The sequence below is a fragment of the Molossus molossus genome, unplaced genomic scaffold (genome assembly GCF_014108415.1).
Source record: "Molossus molossus isolate mMolMol1 unplaced genomic scaffold, mMolMol1.p scaffold_m16_p_3, whole genome shotgun sequence".
Taxonomy (NCBI): domain Eukaryota; kingdom Metazoa; phylum Chordata; class Mammalia; order Chiroptera; family Molossidae; genus Molossus; species Molossus molossus.
Window position 1 is genome coordinate 33,902,276 of NW_023425366.1, and position 18,238 is coordinate 33,920,513.

Genomic DNA, 18,238 nt, shown 5'->3' on the forward strand with positions numbered 1-18,238 from the left:
GTTTCAGGACCCACCATACTGTTTTCCATAGAGGCTGCACCATTTTACAATTCTACCAGCCAGTGCACAAGAGTTTCAGTTGTTCATATCCTCACCAGCACTTGTTATTTTCTGTTTTTGATAGTATCCATTCTATGAGTGTGAGGTCTTACAGCTCTATAAACAGAGCTGTAAGAACATTCAGAAATGTTCTGAAAGAGCAATTTTCATAGCATTTTGATGTAAAATATTATTTCTTTTTATATTTTTAATGAAGTGATAATCTTTACCATCATATTCTCCCTAAAGCGAATAATGAGACATTTCAAATTTTGATAATAGAATGCTACCAAATTTGCTACATGCATTTTTTATGAAGTAAGTTGAAGACTCATGTGCATTCCTGAGGTGGTATCCACACCTTCTGGGCTTCCATTTATATTCTCAGTGGCTAGCTGATCTGTGCTGTGTAGTCAGCCCTTCTGTTGTCCTTAGGCCTGCATTTATTTTTTATCTTTATTGATTTTTTTTTTTTTAAGAGAGGAAGGGAGAGGGAGAGAGAAAGAAACATTGATGAGAGAAAACATCGATTGGCTGGCTCCTGCATGCCCCCCACTGGGGATTGGGCCCACAACCTGGGCATGTGCCCTGATCGGGAATCGAACGAACCAGTGGCCTTTTGGTGCTTGGGTCAATGCTCAACCATTGAGCCACACCGGCTGGACCCTTAGGCCTGAATTTAATGTGTTTATTTTATTTTATTTTTTGTTGTACTTACATTGGTCTACAGAAAGATGTGATATCTGAGTGTGGTTTTTTTTACGTGGTCAAAATCTGCACAGTTTTGGTGGTATTTTATCTCAGACGGCATGTGAAGAGGACTGTGGGTGATGTGATTTTATAGTAAAGTAACTGGGCATCCTACTCAGTGAATATTTCCCTCCTGGGCAGGTGGGTTTCCAATCTGGATTTTGCTTTCACAACCACCATTATCCATGTTGTTTCAGACCACATTGTAGACACTTCATCTCAATCCTTGGTCACAGACATCTTGTGTGAAGACATGGCTTCATGGGAGCATAGATCTTTGCTGAGCTTTCTTTGTACTTGACAGTTACTGGGGTTTGTGACTGGACAGGGTGTGCCCCACCTGAAAGTATCCAGAGACTTAGCTGGAGGAAGGGCAGCTGATAAACATTCAGTCTACTAACACTGGGCCAACGTTGGCAGATTCTGACCCAAATACTGGCAGGAAGGCATGCTGAGCCTTGGACAGTGTTTGACTGAGAAAATCATTTTCTGGAAACCTGCTATTATTTAGTGTATACTTTTATTTATTTTTGTTATAGGTGTTTCTCCTTTTCCCCCCATTGAAACCCTTCTGCTGATTCCCCCCCCACACATACTGGCATTGTTGTCTGTTGTCTGTATCCATTGGTTATGCATATATACATTTAAACTGTTTGGTTTATCTCTTCCCTCCCCTTTGCCCCCTTCTTCTGAGGTTTGTCAGTCTATATCCTACTTCTGTGTCTCTGGGTCTGTTTTGTTCATTATGTTCCACAAATAGGTGAGATCATGTGATATTTGTCTTTCTCTGATTGACTTATTTTGCTTAGCATAATACTCTCCAGGTCCCTGCATGTCCTCTCAGAGGATAAGAAATCTTTCTTTCTTACAGCTGCATAGTGTTCCATTGTGTATATGTACCATAGCTTTTTTTTTTTAATTCCTCACCTGAGGATATTTTTCTGTTTATCTTTAGATAGAGTGGGAGGGAGGGAGAGAGAGAGAAACATTGATGTGAGAGGGACACACCGACTGGTTGCCTCTAGCATGATCCTGACCAGGGCCGGGAATGAACTGCAACTGAGGTATGTGCCCTTGACCAGAATATTTTAAGTATTTTGGCATCTATGTTCATTAGGGATATTGGCCTGTAGTTTTCTTTCTTTGTAGTGTCTTTATCCAGTTTTGGAATTAAGATTATGCTGGCCTCATAAAATGAGTTTGTAAGTCTTGTTCTTGAATTTTTTGGAATAGTTTGAGGAGAATGGGTGTCAGTTCCATGAATGTTTAGTAAAACTACCCTGTGAAGGCTTCTGGGCCTGGGCTTTTGTTTGCTATGAGTTTCTTGATTGCATCTTCAGTTTACTTTAGTTGTTATTAATCTGTTCAAATTTTCTATCTCTTCCTTGTTCAATTTTGGGAGCCTGTGTGACTCTAGAAATTTGTCCGTTTCGTCTAGATTGTCCAATTTGTTGGCATATAATTGTTCATAGTATTTTTTAACGATCCTTTGTATTTCTGTGATGTCAATTGTTACTGCTCCTCTTTTGTTTCTGATTTTGTTTATTTGGGTCCTCTCTTTTTCTTTTTTGGTGAGTCTGGCTAAAGGTCCATCAATCTTGTTTATCTTTTCAAAGAACCAGCTCTTTGTTTCATTGATCTTTTGAATTGTTTTTTAGTTTCTATTGCATTTATTTCTACTCTGTCCTTTACTATTTCTTTCCTTTTACTTGCTCTGGGTTTTTCTTTTTGTTTACTTTCTAATTGTTTATGTTGTAGGGTTAGAAAGTCAATTAGAAATTTTTCTTGTTTTTTGAGGTAGGCCTGTAGTGCTATGAACTTCCCTCACAGGACTGCTTTCGCTGCATCCCATAGACTTTGTGTTGTTGTGTGTTCATTTTCATTGGTTTCCAGGAAGTTTTTAATTTCTTCTTTGATCTCCTTAGTAACCCATTCATTGTTTAATAACATGCTATATTAGCCTCCTCGTGTTTTAATGTTTTTGCTGTAATTGATTTCTAGTTTTATGCCATTGTGATCTAAGAAGATGCTTGATATGATTTCAGTCTTCTTGAACTTGTAGAGACTTAAGTTTGTGTCCTAACATGTGGTCTATCCTTGAGAATGTTCCATGTGCACTTGATAAGAATGTGAATTCTGTGGTATTGGGGTGTAATTCTCTGTAGATATCTATTAAATCCATCTGATCTAGTGTATCATTTAGTCTCTGTATCCTTGTTAATTTTTTGTCTTGAGGATGTATCCATGAAGTCAGCGGGGTGTTGAAGTCCCCTACTATGATTGTATTGCTGTTGATTCATCCTTTGAAGTCCTCCAGAAGTTTTTTAATGAATTTTGTTGCTTCCTATGTTGGGTGCATATATGTTTACCAAGGTTATATCCTTCTGTTGGAAAGATCCTTTCAATATTATGTAGTGACCTTCTTTGTCTCTAATTATGGCCTTCATTTTGAAGTCTAGTTTATTAGATATGAGTATTGCTACCCCAGCTTTTTTTCTCTTTCTGTTTGGAAATTTTTTTTCCATCCCTTCACTTTCAACTTATGTGAGTCTTTTGTTGTGAGGTGGGTCTCTTGTAAACAACATATATATGAGTCATGCTTTCTTATCCATTCAGCTACTCTTTTGATTGGAGCATTAATCCATTTACATTTAAGGTCATTATAAATATGTACTTATTTATTGCCATTTTTGTTCATTATGGTTGTGTTTTTCGTCTTATTTCTTCTGCTTATTACAGTAGTCCATTTAACATTTCTTGCAGTGCTGATTTGGTGCTAATATAGTCCCTTAACCAGTTTTTGTCTGGGAAGCTCTTTATTTAACCTTCTATTTTGAATGATAGCCTTGCTGGATAGAGTAGTCTTGGATTCAGATCCTTATTTTTCATGACCTTGATTACTTAATGCCATTCCCTTCTGGCCTGTAGTGTTTCTGTTGAGAAGTCAGCTGATAGCCGTATGGGGGTTCCTTTGTAGGTAACCTGTTGATTATCTCTTGCTGCCTTTAGGATTCTCTTTTTGTCTTTGATTTTTGGCATTTTAATTATGTGTTTTGGTGTGGGCTTGTTTGGGTCCTTCTTACTTGGGGCTCTATGCTTCTTGAACTTGTATATGTCTTTTTCTTTCACCAAGTTAGGGAAGTTTTCTGTCACTGTTTCTTCACATATATTCTCTAACCCTTGCTCCTTTTCTTCCTCTGGAACTCCTATGATGCAGATGTTGTTAGTTTTCAGTTGTCCTACAGTTCTTTTAAGCTGGGTTTGGATGAGTGTGGGAGGGCCCATGTTAAACACCACTGTCAAGACTTACTTTTCTGGGTAGATTTGCAGGCCAAGGAAAGATTAATTTATTCTCTAGCTTTTGCCTGCAGGCTATTGATCTCAGTTACTTGATGAGCCTGGAGTCTAGCCCTCAATTGAATGAAAAAATCCCTCAGGTATAAGAGGATTTCCAGCAGGTGGTGCACTTGCTTGCTGTCACACTCAACCTCTTTGTGAGCCTCAATTTTCATTTCTGTGGCCTGGTCTGGTGGTGTTGAATTCCTGAGGGAGGGGCTATTGCTTCTCCCCTGGGCTCTGGGAAGAGGTTCTTTAGCAAGATGGTTACTATCCTATGAGGGAATGATTCAGCACAAAACTCCTGGTGTCCTCTCCTCTAGTTCTCTTCTGAGCCAGGAGATCCTGACTCTCTCCACACAGTTCTAATGCAGTCTTCCCTCCCTCTGCCTGAGCCCGAGGTGAGTGGTTGTGGTTGATTTGGTTCTTTTTAAAATCCCTGCTTTCACTGCAGGAACTGCTCACAGCAAAAACAGCCCTGTGCTGCTGTCCTGGGCTTCCAGTCTGTCCTTTCACACCTCTGCAATTCCTGCTAGGCTCGATTTGTCTTCTTTCTGTCTCTGGTTATATGGGTTTTCTCCACCTGCTTTTCAGTTGGTTTTCCCCAGTGATTTGTCTATTTTAGTTGTAATTCCAGTTTGGTCCTGGGAGATGGTCTTTGTAGCTTACACTCACTCTACCGCCATTTTGGAATCTCCCAATGTCTTCAAAAGATGTTTTACCTGGTTCTTCTAGTCACTTTAAAATAGCCAGTGGTCTGTGCTGGAGCTGCTTCAGCAGTTTGGGCAGTGGTACTGAATTCAGTGGCTTGAAAATTTGGCTTTGCCTCATACTGGGATTTTTGTTTTGTTTTGACTTATTTGCAATTTTCCCATGGTTGCTGGACAGTGGAGTCACGGGAACCCACAGTGTCATTTAGTGTTTACTTTTAAAAGTTAGATTGTTCAGATATACTAGTGGAAGTCAGTACAATGTTTTTGTCACAGGTGTCTCACTGCTAGATGCCCGTTGGGGATTTTCTTGGCTTTGTTTTTGTAATTGTCTATGAGTTTTGGGGCTTTGTTGGTGTTTCCTCTTCCATGAGGATGTTAAATCTGTGTCCGTGATCTGGGAGTGGTAGTTTATGTGATGAAAGGCTTTTTGGCTCCATCCTACAGCTCCTGGTAATATTGCTACTGTAAACATGGTGTTTTTAAAATTAGACTGTTGTCTTGATAGGCAGTTTTAGGGAACTTACTTGGACCTAAAACTGAATGTTTAAAAATGTACACAGTTTACTTGAAAATGTTGCTCTTATGTTCTGGGATGTCTGTTGGCCACAAAGGCATGAACAAGACCCAGATCATCTGACTGGCATGTGTCTAAAAACCAGAAGAGGACCCCTAGCTGAGTTCTAGCCTGGTGATGCCTTTAAGGTGATTTGGGTTATGAAGTCAGACTTGGATGCAACTAACTCTTCCCTAGTTCGAGCTTTATTGAACTCCAGTTGACATACCATAGTATTCATTGATTTTTAACTGTACAGTTCAGTGATCTTTAGTAAATTTACTCAATTGTTGCATAGCCTTTACCACAGTCTGATTTTGGACCATTTCCATCACCCCAAACAGAACCCTCTTGCCCATTTTTGTTCACTCCCTGATTCCCACCCCACCCAGGAACCACAAATGTGCTTTCAGTCCGTAGGGTTTTGCCCTCCCCAGGCATTTCCTATATATAGAAACATTCAGTATGTGACCTTTTGCATCTCATTTCTTTCACTGGGCATAATGTGGAAGAAAGTTTTGATTTGATTTGATTTTTTGATACATAGGTGCTTTGGAGCTTGCTGATGTGTCTTCTGAATTGCCAGGACTGAAATGGATGCCTGGACTCACACAGTGGAAGGTAATCTTTCTGTGAGGACTCTGGCTCAAGAGATCAGGTACAACTTACCTGGCTTGTCATAGTTGGGCAAGTTCTAAAGTATCCATATTTGGGTAACTTCAATAAATATTCTATTTGGCTATGCAGTTTAGAATCAATGTTAAAATTATACATAATAAAGAGTGTGATTATACAAATATTTTTCTCTGGCAATAGAAAAGTTTTCCTGCCTTGACTCAGCTTTGTTTATTCTCATCTCTGTAAGTATAGTTTTGCGTTATTTTTATTTATTTTCATTGGCTTGGATTCTAGCATTGTTTTCTAATATGAAAGAAATCATTTTTCACTTTTAAACCAAAAACAGTCTGAGGCTCGTTTTTTTCTTAAAGTCCCACATGGAAAGTGTTTTTTAAAATAATTCTTATTTTTATCTTTTCAAATAGTCTTCCTAAGCTTTGGAGAGAGTAAATGAGAATCACCATCTATCATGTTTGAGAGCATGAACTCTGGCCCCTCGTAATTTTTCTTACTAGGTAGTACATGTGATTTAGAATCTTCCCTTCTCATTTTGCAGGTAATGACGAAAGATGGACAGTGGTTTGCAGAGTGGGATGAGGTTCCTCACAGCAGACATACCCAGATTCGGCCGACTATGTTCCCGCCAAAGGACTCAGAGAAGTTACAGGCGATGCATCTAGAACGGTGGTGAGTTTATGGAGCTCTCAGAGTTTGGGGACGGTGGGGAGGTTGGGCCCTGCGGCATTTCTGCGAGGCCTGGGTTGTACCCATGGCTGGCCTCAGGTATGCAAACTTGTCAACACATGAGAACTTTTCCATATCTGTTAGCTGCTCGCATTGAGCCTTTGTGAATAAAGAAGGTGGTTAGAACCTAGTACTAATGCATTGGATACTGTATTAACTTTCTGCACATTACACTTTGACCATTGCTTGAATGAGGGCTGTGTGAATATTTACAAAAAGACCTGATTTCTCCATCACAGGTTGTCTTTGTAGTATTTATCTTGATATTTGATACTAAAAGAATGTATTTTGGATCAGTTAAAAAGTTGAGAATTGTGTTGTGTTTTTTTTTAGTCTTAGAATATTGCCACATCATCAAAATACTGGAGGTTTCTTTGTGGCAGTATTAGTGAAAAAGTCTTCAATGCCATGGAATAAACGTCCACCAAAGGTAAATGTCTTCCAAAATGCCACAGTGTACCATGTGATCTCTTTGTGTATTAAAGGCAGAAGCTGACAGGTCAGTGGAACATTTTTTGGGGGCAGTGGAGGGTCACTGAGCCTGATGGTGTGTATAGGGATTCATTTAAATTTTGAGTTTTCCAGACAAAACATACATTCTTATACGTATAGGTAAGCGGAAAAGGCAGACTTTTGGGAATGCATTTCTTGTACATCTTAAATCTAATTCTTTTTTTTTTTTTAATTAATTTTTGGAGAGAGAGAGAAAAATGTCTGTTGGCTGCCTCCTGCACTTTCACCCCCATCTGGGGATCGAGCCTGCAACCAGGGCATGTGCCCTTACCAGGAATTAAAGCAGCAAACCATTCTGTGCACAGGATGACTCCCAACCAACTGAGCCACATTGGCCAGGGCTTAAATCTAATTCTTAATAAAAATTGAAAAGACATAAATACTGCTCTGTGGCTCCAAATCAGAACATTTCCCACCCCACCCCTAAACTGGCTCTGAACTCTAATTCCCTGTGGGTTGGTTCAGTTTAGCCTATTTCAGGTTGATGGAACTCTCAAGCCCATCTTCCCCTTGGTGGTGAATGATAATTACATAGTTTGTCCAGGCCTAGCTGAAAAGGAATGGATAGGCCCTGACCTGTTGTAATGAATCTAATTGCTTCCTGGGTTGTTGTAAGGGCCGCCATGAAGCAGAGTGGCTGAGAAAGAGGGCTGCCTTTCGAGACCTGGCACAAAGTTGTGCTTTAATATGTGCTGTTCTCCTTATCAACTTGGCATTATTTTGTTAGTTTATATTTCAGCCTTCCAAATCATAGAACGTGGCCTGGAATCATAGTCTGAAGGTCTATATTTCTTTCAGATCCATGCTTAAAAATTAGGATAAATAATGCTTAGAATTTGGAAAAATAGCAAGTAAATGATTTTCTGGGACATGGCTAATGCAGATTAACATATGAGTTTGCAGCCTCAAACTGGCCCAGGATTGGAACCGGCATTTCTGGGCAGTCACCATGGTGGTGATGTTAGGCTAGAGAGCCTTTCCCTTAGAGAGCAAGTCTCTTTGTGGTGGTCTTGACTCTGATCTGTCCCTAAATCCCTGGTCAGGAGGAGAGCTGGGGCCACTCAGAGCACTGCTAACAGAAATGGAGCCCCGGCCACATGTGTAATTTCAGCTTTCTTGCAGCCACGTGTAAAAAAGAAAAGTGAAATTAATAATTTTTTATTTACCCCAGTATATTTAAAATGTTATTTCTGTGTAGTCAAAATAAGTTATTAATGAGGTATTTTATATGTTTTTATGCTAAGTTTTTAAAAGTAGTATGTATGTTATGCTCTGTGATACACCTTTACACTGATCACCTTTGCAGGTGTCAGAAAGCACATCACTGCACAGGACAGGTTGAGTCTTACACATGTGTACGTTAGGTTCACTGGATTTGCGGCTGTGTTGATATTTTGTTACATAACCACCTGTATAAATGGGTTTTGAACTTTTCTTTACGTCTGCCGCCTCTGGTGTGGCATCGTACTTTTTAGAATAACTTGGTGTCATTTAAATATTACTTCTTTACTTTCCTATCATTAAATCAGTTATTTATTTCATTGAGTAAATTTATATTTTGGTTGCCTGTGTTGCTGGGGCTGTTCTGAGATTCTTTGCCTTCAGGATGTTGGAATCTAGTTGAAGTGATGACGTGTAGACACTAATCTGGAGTTTGAGTCAGGGAAAGCCACACTGGCACAGTGCTGCTGGTGTTTTGAGGAAGGCAAGGTTAGGTCATTGAGCTGGAACAGAGAATAGCTTCCTGGAGAAAGGGGCATTGAGATGGGCTCTGAAACAGGGCAGCATTTCAGAAAGTGGAGATAGGGATAGAAAGGACGTTTGCCATTGATGTCCTTCTCAAGAAGTTTCAGGTAGGGTTTTGTTTTTTGTTTTTTGTCTACATTTAAGTAAACTGTATTCTCTGGGAAGCAGTGTTGTATAATGTTAATAGCCTTAGAATCTCACTGGCTTATCCACTTTATAGCTTTGTGAACCGGGGAACATGCCTAACTTTTCTGTGCTCAGGTGTCTAATTTGTAAACTCATTTTCTAGGGGCTAGGAATTACCACGTTTACCAATCTTGGAACTTACTAGAAGGAACGTGTAGTTTTAAATACTTTTTCATAAAAGATTTATATAAAAATTTATTATAAGTAAAACATTTTGCTTCTCAAAACCACATACCATTGCCCCAGTTCAGAAGTTCATTATCCAACAGGTATTTCCTTGGTCCCTGGAGAAACATTCTTCTGATTTCCACAGAAGTTTCTCCAGGTGTCCTGGAACAGTATCCTTTCCTACACTGTGGTACTGGTCTTTTTGGCCCTGCCTACAATTCAGGGATGACGTTGACTCATTTGTGACTCTCAGTGTGCCTTACACAGAGTGGAGGCTAGTACCATTTTTAATGAAGAGAATATGGCATTGTCCGCCAGCTGTCTATGCTTTTTATGAGATTATGGTAGAATTGATTTGAATCTCAAAGAAATAATGTTCATGAGTTTTGTTTATAATAGCAAGATGTTATATTTCCTATAAAATGTTATAGGAAAATAGTTAAGATTGATTTTTTGAGCTCAGTGTTATTAATTTTTTGTAGCAGTGCAAAGTAGATTTGAGTGTAAACAGACTTACTATTCCCTCTGACAGCTGCAAGGGGAGTCTGCGAAGCCAAGAGACTCTGTGCAGTCCAACCCTGCAGGTCCCATGGTAGAGAAAGCTGAGGGTCCGGCTGAGCTGGAAAGGAAACTGGTCACTGGAATTGGCGACGCAGAAATAATAGAAAGGACTGAGGATTTAGAGAATAATGGAAATAAGAAAGATGGCGTGTGTGGGTAAGAAGCATGATCATGTCTTGAGCCTAACATTCTAGTCTCTTCCCAGCTGTATAGATTGACTGGGATCCCGCAGCCTTTCCAGCAGGTGTGAGAACACATGGCTGGCAGAGTACTTAGTTCATTGTTAATGAACTGGAGGTGTGAGTGCTGCTGTCAGTTGTCTGGAGGGAGAGATTTAAGGCTCGAAGAGGCTGTGTGTAAAACTCCATGGTGCACAGAGCTGGGGGTGAGGGTTGAGTGGGTGGGGAATAGTGTGCTGTTGGTAGTTAGCAGGATTCTTCAGATTCCAGACTGACTGATTTCATCCCAAATCCTTGTTAGTCCTCCTCCATCGAAGAAAATGAAGTTATTTGGATTTAAAGAAGATCCATTTGTGTTTATTCCTGAAGACGACCCATTATTTCCACCTATCCAGTAAGGATTAATTCAACCTTTTTTAATTCTTTAAAGAAATTTACTATAGAGTTGTAAATGCATAAATGGTAACATTTAGCCATAGTTTTTTTTTTTTTTTTTTTAAAGCTCTGTATAGCTTTATTTTTGCTCTTTAATTGCATGTTAGAGCTGGATCAAACTTTAGAGTGTGTTTACGGAACCCTTCAATTTAAAGTGAGCAGTAATCAGAGAAAATAGGCTGCCCAAAGATAAAGACAGTGGAGAGATGGAAGAACTCTGGACTCAGATCCCAGATGTAAATTACTCAGTGGAGTTACCAAATCAATGGCCAAGGCTGCCTTAACTCAGTTCCGATTTAAGAAAGGAACAGTGGGTCCAGGTGGGACCTTAATTAGGAATGTCCAGGCTGAACAGAGAGGAAAGATGCTTGGGATAACAGTTTCAGGTTGTCTCTTCCTTATTAAACTTGTGTATGTATTTACCAGAGTGACCACTTTGTTGTCTTGTTGGGGAGAATAGGGGGCTTAAAGACATTCAGTTAAATTCTTAACTACACTCTTGTAAACAGTTCTGTCTTATTTGTAGGAAATTTTATGCTCTGGATCCTTCATTCCCAAGAATGAATTTGTTAACACGAACTACAGAAGGGAAGAAAAGGCAACTCTACATGGTTTCCAAGGAGCTGAGAAATGTGCTGCTGAACAACAGTGAGAGGATGAAGGTATAGGTCCCAGATGGGGGCTGATGCATAATTGAGGGCACCTGCTCAGGTTTCCTTTGGAGGCGCAGCTCCTGGCTTTGGCTCTCCCATGTCCAGTGCAGGTCAAGGTCCCTGAGCCTGCCATATGCTGTCAGAGCCCTTAGCAGGCCCAGGCTGCGTGACCTGCTTTCCTTCTGTCCCATTGTCCTTCTCACTATATCGTAGGAGGAAGGTGTCGTTTTGGAGGGTCTGGCTGCTGCTGCTGTGGTTTGGTAGTGTCATTTTCATTTTCTGTAGTTTAGTACTTTTAGGCCCCTGTTTTCATTTGCTTTACTGTTTTCCTAATTTGTTTTCCCTTTGCCCCTGTACTTTAAGGCATTATATCTCCAAGTGTTGCCTGGTGGTCCATGAGGTCAAAGTGGTTTCATAACAGTACTAGGACATTATCTCCTGTGTTGGGTGTCCACAGGGGTTTCCAGAGTGACAGTATCCTTGCTCCTGACAGCCCATGGAATGTGCTGACACTGTATTTTCAAAATTTCCTGGTCTTACTGTCTCTTGTGGTTATTAGTCAGTATAAGCCACATAAACCATAGCCATTTGAAAAGAGAATCAGTTGGACCTTGAGAACCCCTGTTAACCCCTATTTTGGTCAGATGTCTTTTCAGAGATTTTCCATTTCCCTTTTCCTTCTTTCTTTTAGGTACTTGCCACTCTGCTTCCTCAAGGTTGAAGGGATTATTTTAATTGATTATCCTGACTTTGTGTGTTTCATCATATTTTTTAACTTACAGGTTATTAACACTGGGATAAAAGTCTGGTGTCGAAATAATAGTGGAGAAGAGTTTGATTGTGCTTTCCGGTTAGCACAGGAGGTAATGTGGGGAACAGACTTGGATAGCACTAGCCATGAATAAATGGGAAGCTTGGGAAAAATTCGGAGCTTCTGGGCCAGCCCAACAGGTGTGGATGGCTCAGAGCTTGGCTGGCACCTACCAGCCATTAGATTCTCATTGTTGTTGAGCTCTCCAAGGATGGGTTTCCTGTGATGGAGGAGTGTTTGCTTATAGATTATTAGAATTCCAGGCAGGGGGCTCTGCACCTACCCAGGGGCTATAGTGAGGCAAGTGCTTGGAAAGGCCCTGAGGGCTCAAATGCCCTGAGGGCATTGAGCGCTAACTTCAGACTGGGTAGGGGGTGATTGTTTTCATTCATAATGATAACCTCTCTCTGTTTCCACAGGGAATCTATACATTGTACCCATTTATTAATTCAAGAATTATCACTGTATCATTGGAAGATGTTAAAATTCTATTAACCCAGGAAAATCCATTTCTTAGAAAACTCAGCAGTGAGACGTACAGCCAAGCCAAGGACCTGGGTAAGCAGTTTGCCTTGCATAGAGGCATCCCTAGTCCTTATAAAGACAATACAGCTATGGGTGTTCCCTCTTCTTGGATCTTTCTCGGTTTTATATTCAGTACATTGTGGCTTTTTTTTACTCTCTCAATTTCCAGAGGGCATTGTGGAAACATAATTGACACCTCAGTGTATTTGAGGGTCAAGGGCACCTCGGGAGTTGCTCTGCTTCCCCATATGCTGATGGAGACCCTGAATCTCCAAGCTGCCACTGGTGGTCTGCAGGTGTCAGGGCCTGGCCAGCCCTCCAGCCAGAGCTCTACCTCACCTGCCTGCTACCAAGCAGATAGCCAGAAAGGGGACCTGTGTAGAAGCAAAGAAAGTGTGGGAAAGGAAAGAAAGCATGGGGCGTGGGTTTGTCTATGTCATGAGTTTCAGGACACTGACTAGCAAAGGGTATTGGGTCGGTTTGGCATTTTAATCGATCCTGTTAAAGCAGAATATGCTGTCTTTCCAGCAGTTGGCATGGCTTTGCTAGCCAGCCAAAATAGATTCTCACTAAAACAGATTCTTGGTCACACTTTTGATTTTATATTTCATAAACTTCCACTTCAGATCACTTTAGTGATGTTTGCACCTAAGAATAGAAATACTTCCACTGAGAATTGTTTGGTTTTTTTTTTTCTTTTCACTTTTATTAGTTTTTTCATTGGGTAACACTGGTTAATAAAATTATATATGTTTCAGGTCTTTACATACATCATCTGTATATTATATTGTGTGTTCATCACCCCTAGGTCAAGTCTCCTTCCATCACCATTTATCCCCTCCTTTACCCTCTCCTACCTCCCCACCCCCCTCTTCCTCTGGTAATCACCATACTGTTGTCTATGAGTTTTTTTGTTTGTTTGTTTTTGCTTAATACCTTCACCTTCACTCTTACTAATTTTTATGTTATTGTTCACTATTTCTGGCTCTGTTCGATGAAAACTGAACAAATCAATTAGTGTGGTTGTATATTGTATGTCTTAGGTCTAAAGCTGGGGTCTAAAGAACATAGTGCATGCTGTGCTGAGTCGTCTCCTCTTATCTCCTCAGGCAGAACCTCAATTTAGAGTAGAGATTTCAAAAGATAAAGGAACTGTTTGTACTTTTTCAAAAAAAACCTCACATGTAGATGATTGCAGTATAGATTTCACATTTAAATTTTTTTTTTTTTAATTTTAGAGAGAGGGCAAGGGAGAGAAAGAAAAAGATAGAAACATTGATGAGCGAGAACATCAATTGGCTGCCTCCTGCATGCCTCCCACTGGGGATTCAGCCTAATCCTGGGCATGTGCCCGGACTGGAAATCAAACCGGTGACCTCTTGGTGCATGGGTCAATGCTCAACCACTGAGCCACACTGGCCAGGCAATTTTTGACATTTTCAATGTATTGTTTCATGCTGTTTCTGGGAGTTGGAGCGCTTATTTAACCTTGAACTTAGAGAATTAACCAGTAGTTAGTTCCCACCTCCCTGCATCTGAGAGAGAATTGCTTAATTGCTTCACCTAAATCCCTGATGATCTAACACGGGTCTCTTCCATATTGTCCTGAGCCATATTTTCCTGACTGTCCTACTTAGGGTGGCTGGGAGCTTCATATTTTTAGGGAAAAAAGCCCTTATTTTATTAAGATCCCTGAGACCAAGAGTATAGATTTCCATAATTCTGGTCACATGAACATGCTCAACAGAGGTGTCTACTGACTGGGAAGTTTGGTCAGTGCTAATACTTGTCTGTTTCTCTTCCAGCCAAGGGGAGTGTTGTCTTGAAGTATGAGCCAGACCCTACGTAAGTGAGGACGCTCCTGCCGTCAGGCATTGCATTCTTGTTGGGGGACTGTGGGTGCTCTTAGAAAACTTTTATAAATGTTCCCTGAAAACAGTATTGGGAAAATTTAGAACTGAAGTACTATTGCATATATATCATCATGAAGATATTTTTTTTTATAGAACATGTTTGGCTCAGGCCAAACATTTTTATTTAGAGAATAAAATACATACTACGTGTTCTCTGTGCTTTAGAAATCTAATTCTAATTTCTGTCTTAAGCAGAATAAATGTAAAAATTGAATAGTTAAGAGAAGTTAAGTTCTGCCTTCTTCCATTGGTTCAGTGCCTGGAAGACCTGTTAAGCTTCAGGCAGTGCTGTTCTAGGGTGGGGCTTGGGGTCCCCTGAGGCTCACACTGACTTCCACCACGGGACTGGCTCTGCTTTCCTGTAACCACCGGTGCCTGCCGGAATGCTTGGAGGAGTTGGTCCTAGATTGTTAGCACTTTCCAGAAGTGGACAGAGAGCTCAGGTGGCTGCCCAGAGCACCTCAGCTAGTGAGTGGCAGAATCAGCATTTGCTCCTGGAGTCTGGTCTCACATATAACAGCCTCCGTTTTGTGAAATAAAAAAACTATTTCTGAGAGGAGGAAATAAAACAGCACAGGCTAGAGAGGGATTTTGAGGATAGCTTAGGTGGAGCCATGGCAGATGCTCTGGGAAGGTAGCATTCTACCTGAATCTGAATGATAAGAAGGAAACTGAGAAGTACAGACCCTGAGACAGGAAGGAGCTGGAAGGCAGTCTGGAGCTTGGAGGAGGGCGCCCTGCTGTGATTTCACATGGTCTCTGGGTGCTGTCAAGAGTGGCCTGTGTGCATGTTTGCTTGCATGTACGATTAGGAGGCGAGGGTGTGGGGCAAGAGGGGGATGGCAGGGAGGCAGGTTCAGGTGACCAAGGGTTGGACAAGGGCAGAGTGGTGCACGCAGGTCCCTTGGGCATGTGTTGGAGAAGAGCAGAGGAAATGAATTGTGGGTGGGGAAGGGACAGCAGCACTCAGTGATGGCTTCTGGGTGTTGAGTTTTGCAGTTGTCATCTAAAAATGGAAACGAGAAGCACTGACAGGAATTTGAAATGCTGGAGTAGACATCAAATCCACCTGGGTAGGCAGTTGGATAGAGGTTTTGGGAATGAGGGGAAAGGAAGTTCTAGATGCAGGCCTTCGGGATTCATGAGTGGATAGATCCTGTTTAAAGCCATGGGGCTCGGTGGGATAACTGAGGAAGATGATGTAGGTGGAGGAGGGTCTGCAGGACCTTGCCCTGGGGTGTACCAGCCTTAGAGAAGCAGTAAGAGTGGGAGTTGCAGGAAAGTGGGGGACAAAGCAGGAAAGATTACAGAAGCCAAGGGGAAACGGGCTCTGGGAACCCAGCTGGGAGAAAAGATGGTGTCCTGGGTGAAGAATCAGAAAGCCCTTTTGGCATTGGCCAGGTGACAGGGATCAGTGTGGCACAGTACCTGGGACTGAGCAGTGGAGAGCTCATTTTGAGATGTTTGCCATGAAGCACAATGCACAGGGCTTCTAGGGTGAGTGGGTGGGTCAAGAGACAGTCTGAAGCAGGAGGTGATGCAGCAGGCTTCCTGCTGATGGGAAACCAAGAACACAAGGCCCACCAGTGTCTCGGGAATGTGGGGTTTTACAAAACCATTCAAACAGACCTAGACATGGTGTTTTAAAATCATGGTACTATGTGGTTCAGGTAGAAAACCTTAAGATATTTTATGCTAATTTCTGGTAGTTGAAGTGGGTGAAAAGACAGCTTTAGGAATTATTAGAATGAAAAAAAGAAAGAAAATGAAAGTTTGGGAATTTCTTGTATTTTTCTCTCATTTTTTAAATAAATTTATTGTCCATGTTTTACCCTGGGGAAAATGAAAAGGCAGTGATGCGTTTCCCTTTTTAGTGGTTTATTTCTCTTGGTTCAGGCCCTTCTTTTTTTCTGTTTGTCTTTTAAAGATACAATTGAACCCTTCTTCTATGTTTGTTCCTTTCTCAGCCTGTGTCACTGATGCCTGGCATCAAGTAGAGTTTGGGCATACATTTAATGATATGGGATCTTTAGGAGCCTAAAAAGTAGACCAGAGTCACATTTGAAAGAAATTAAATGATAATACAAAGAGTAAATAATGTTCATAGTACTTGATAAATGGTGCATAAGTAACACGGATAGTGACTACCTTCTAAGTTAAGGAAAGAGTGATGCCACTTGGCAAGCAGGTGGGCATGTCTGTAGGGGGTCCAGCAGGAAGAGGGAGACAGGAATGCTTTGGACCCAGATAACCCTGAACGCTGGAAATGGGCAGTGTTCCCCAGGGAGTCGTACTGTTATGTGAGTATGTAACCAAGGAGAGTTAGGGTCACTCAGACCAAATTGTTTGAAGCATTGAGTCTAAAAAGAATGGACAGTCCTGGGTCACAGCCCTGGTGCTCCAATTTGCTGGCATTGTTACTTTGGGTCAAGTCATCCAGGCTCAGGGAGCCTCGGTTTGTTACTCTGTAAAAATGAGCAGCAGTTGTGAGGGCCATGGAGCAGTGGAACCAAAATGTCTGATGGTGGGTGGGATGAGGCATCACATGTTTTCAAACTTGAGAAGAGTAAGTATGTAGAACTTCTAACATTGAAAATGTGAAATCTGCAGATTTTGGGGATCATCCCACTGGGAGCATTTAGAAGGAATATCTTTTTAGAGACATGATGGGGATTTTTAATACTTACATGAAGCCACTTTGTTTGTAGGAAACCAGATACCCTGCAGTGTCCCATTGTGTTGTGTGGATGGCGGGGGAAGGCCTCAATTCGAACTTTTGTGCCCAAGAATGAAAGGCTGCATTATCTCAGGATGATGGGGCTGGAGGTGTTGGCAGAAAAGAGGAAAGAGGGGACTGCTATGACAGATGAGAGTGCAGCCAGCTCTGGACCACCAGAGGACGAGGTGGGTACCGACCAGAGCGCAGAACAGGCTGCCAGTCCAGACGCTGCCAGCATGGGCAGTGACTCGGCTGGGGCCGCCCTGCCCCGGTGAGGAGACCTAGGGAGACAACCAAATCCAGAACTTCTGACCTGCAACGCACATATTTTTAAAGACCGGAAACTGTTAGAATGATAGAAGCATCTATGAATGATCTCAGTACTGCTTACACATGGAGCTTATGAAAAGTATTTTTTAGCTTGTTAAAAGTTGCTCATTTTACTTTGTTCTTTGGCAAAGCTGGGTCCAGTGTACCTGTTGCAGGTAGTAGACTTTTCACAGTTCCAGTTTTAACTTCCATCAAGAAATATAACTGCCCTTGCAGAAACTTTCAGGTCCCTTTTATTATACCTATATTGCTCTTAAAGTCCAGTATTTCTTTTAATTATTTATAGAAAGAGTCTATATCTCCTTATGAGTCATTGGAAAACTGTACTTTAATAATTTTATTAAGTTGCACAATAGCAGTGCAACATTAATATGCAGTGGGGTAAATATCTGAGGTCTCAGATGACTTCTGTGCCTTTGTAATAAAGGTTAAATAAACCTTGTCAGTAAAAGCTGTGTCGTGAATTGTGCTACTCATTATGAGGGTTTTATGTACATTTATTGAATGGAGTGCTTTGCACTTTTAATTTTTAAATGGTATTTAGGATCCTTGGAACATATAAATAAAGTTATTAATGATAGCCCGGCCAGTGTGGCACAGTTGGTTGAGTATCCTCCCATGTACCAGGAGGTCACCGGTTCGATTCCGAGTCAGGGCACTTGCCCAGGTTTCGGGTTTGAACCCCAGCAGGGTGTGTGCAAGAGACAAACTGATTGATGTTTCTCTCTCATCAGTGTTTCTATCTC

The 18,238-nt window shown here is 41.3% G+C and overlaps 1 protein-coding gene across 1 annotated transcript in view; it reads left to right on the plus strand.

The window, feature by feature from the left end:
• The window catches only part of NSUN2 (NOP2/Sun RNA methyltransferase 2), a 30,790-nt gene extending 12,773 nt beyond the window's left edge, over window positions 1-18,017 (plus strand). The window contains exons 10-19 of the mRNA XM_036280511.1: window positions 5,939-6,012; window positions 6,566-6,696; window positions 7,087-7,183; window positions 9,899-10,083; window positions 10,408-10,500; window positions 11,068-11,203; window positions 11,977-12,057; window positions 12,425-12,563; window positions 14,336-14,375; window positions 17,152-18,017. Coding sequence (XP_036136404.1) covers window positions 5,939-6,012; window positions 6,566-6,696; window positions 7,087-7,183; window positions 9,899-10,083; window positions 10,408-10,500; window positions 11,068-11,203; window positions 11,977-12,057; window positions 12,425-12,563; window positions 14,336-14,375; window positions 17,152-17,437 — 1,262 coding nt within the window. The 3' untranslated portion in view covers window positions 17,438-18,017. The remainder of the gene's footprint in view (window positions 1-5,938; window positions 6,013-6,565; window positions 6,697-7,086; window positions 7,184-9,898; window positions 10,084-10,407; window positions 10,501-11,067; window positions 11,204-11,976; window positions 12,058-12,424; window positions 12,564-14,335; window positions 14,376-17,151) is intronic.
• Window positions 18,018-18,238: the final 221 nt, after the last annotated feature.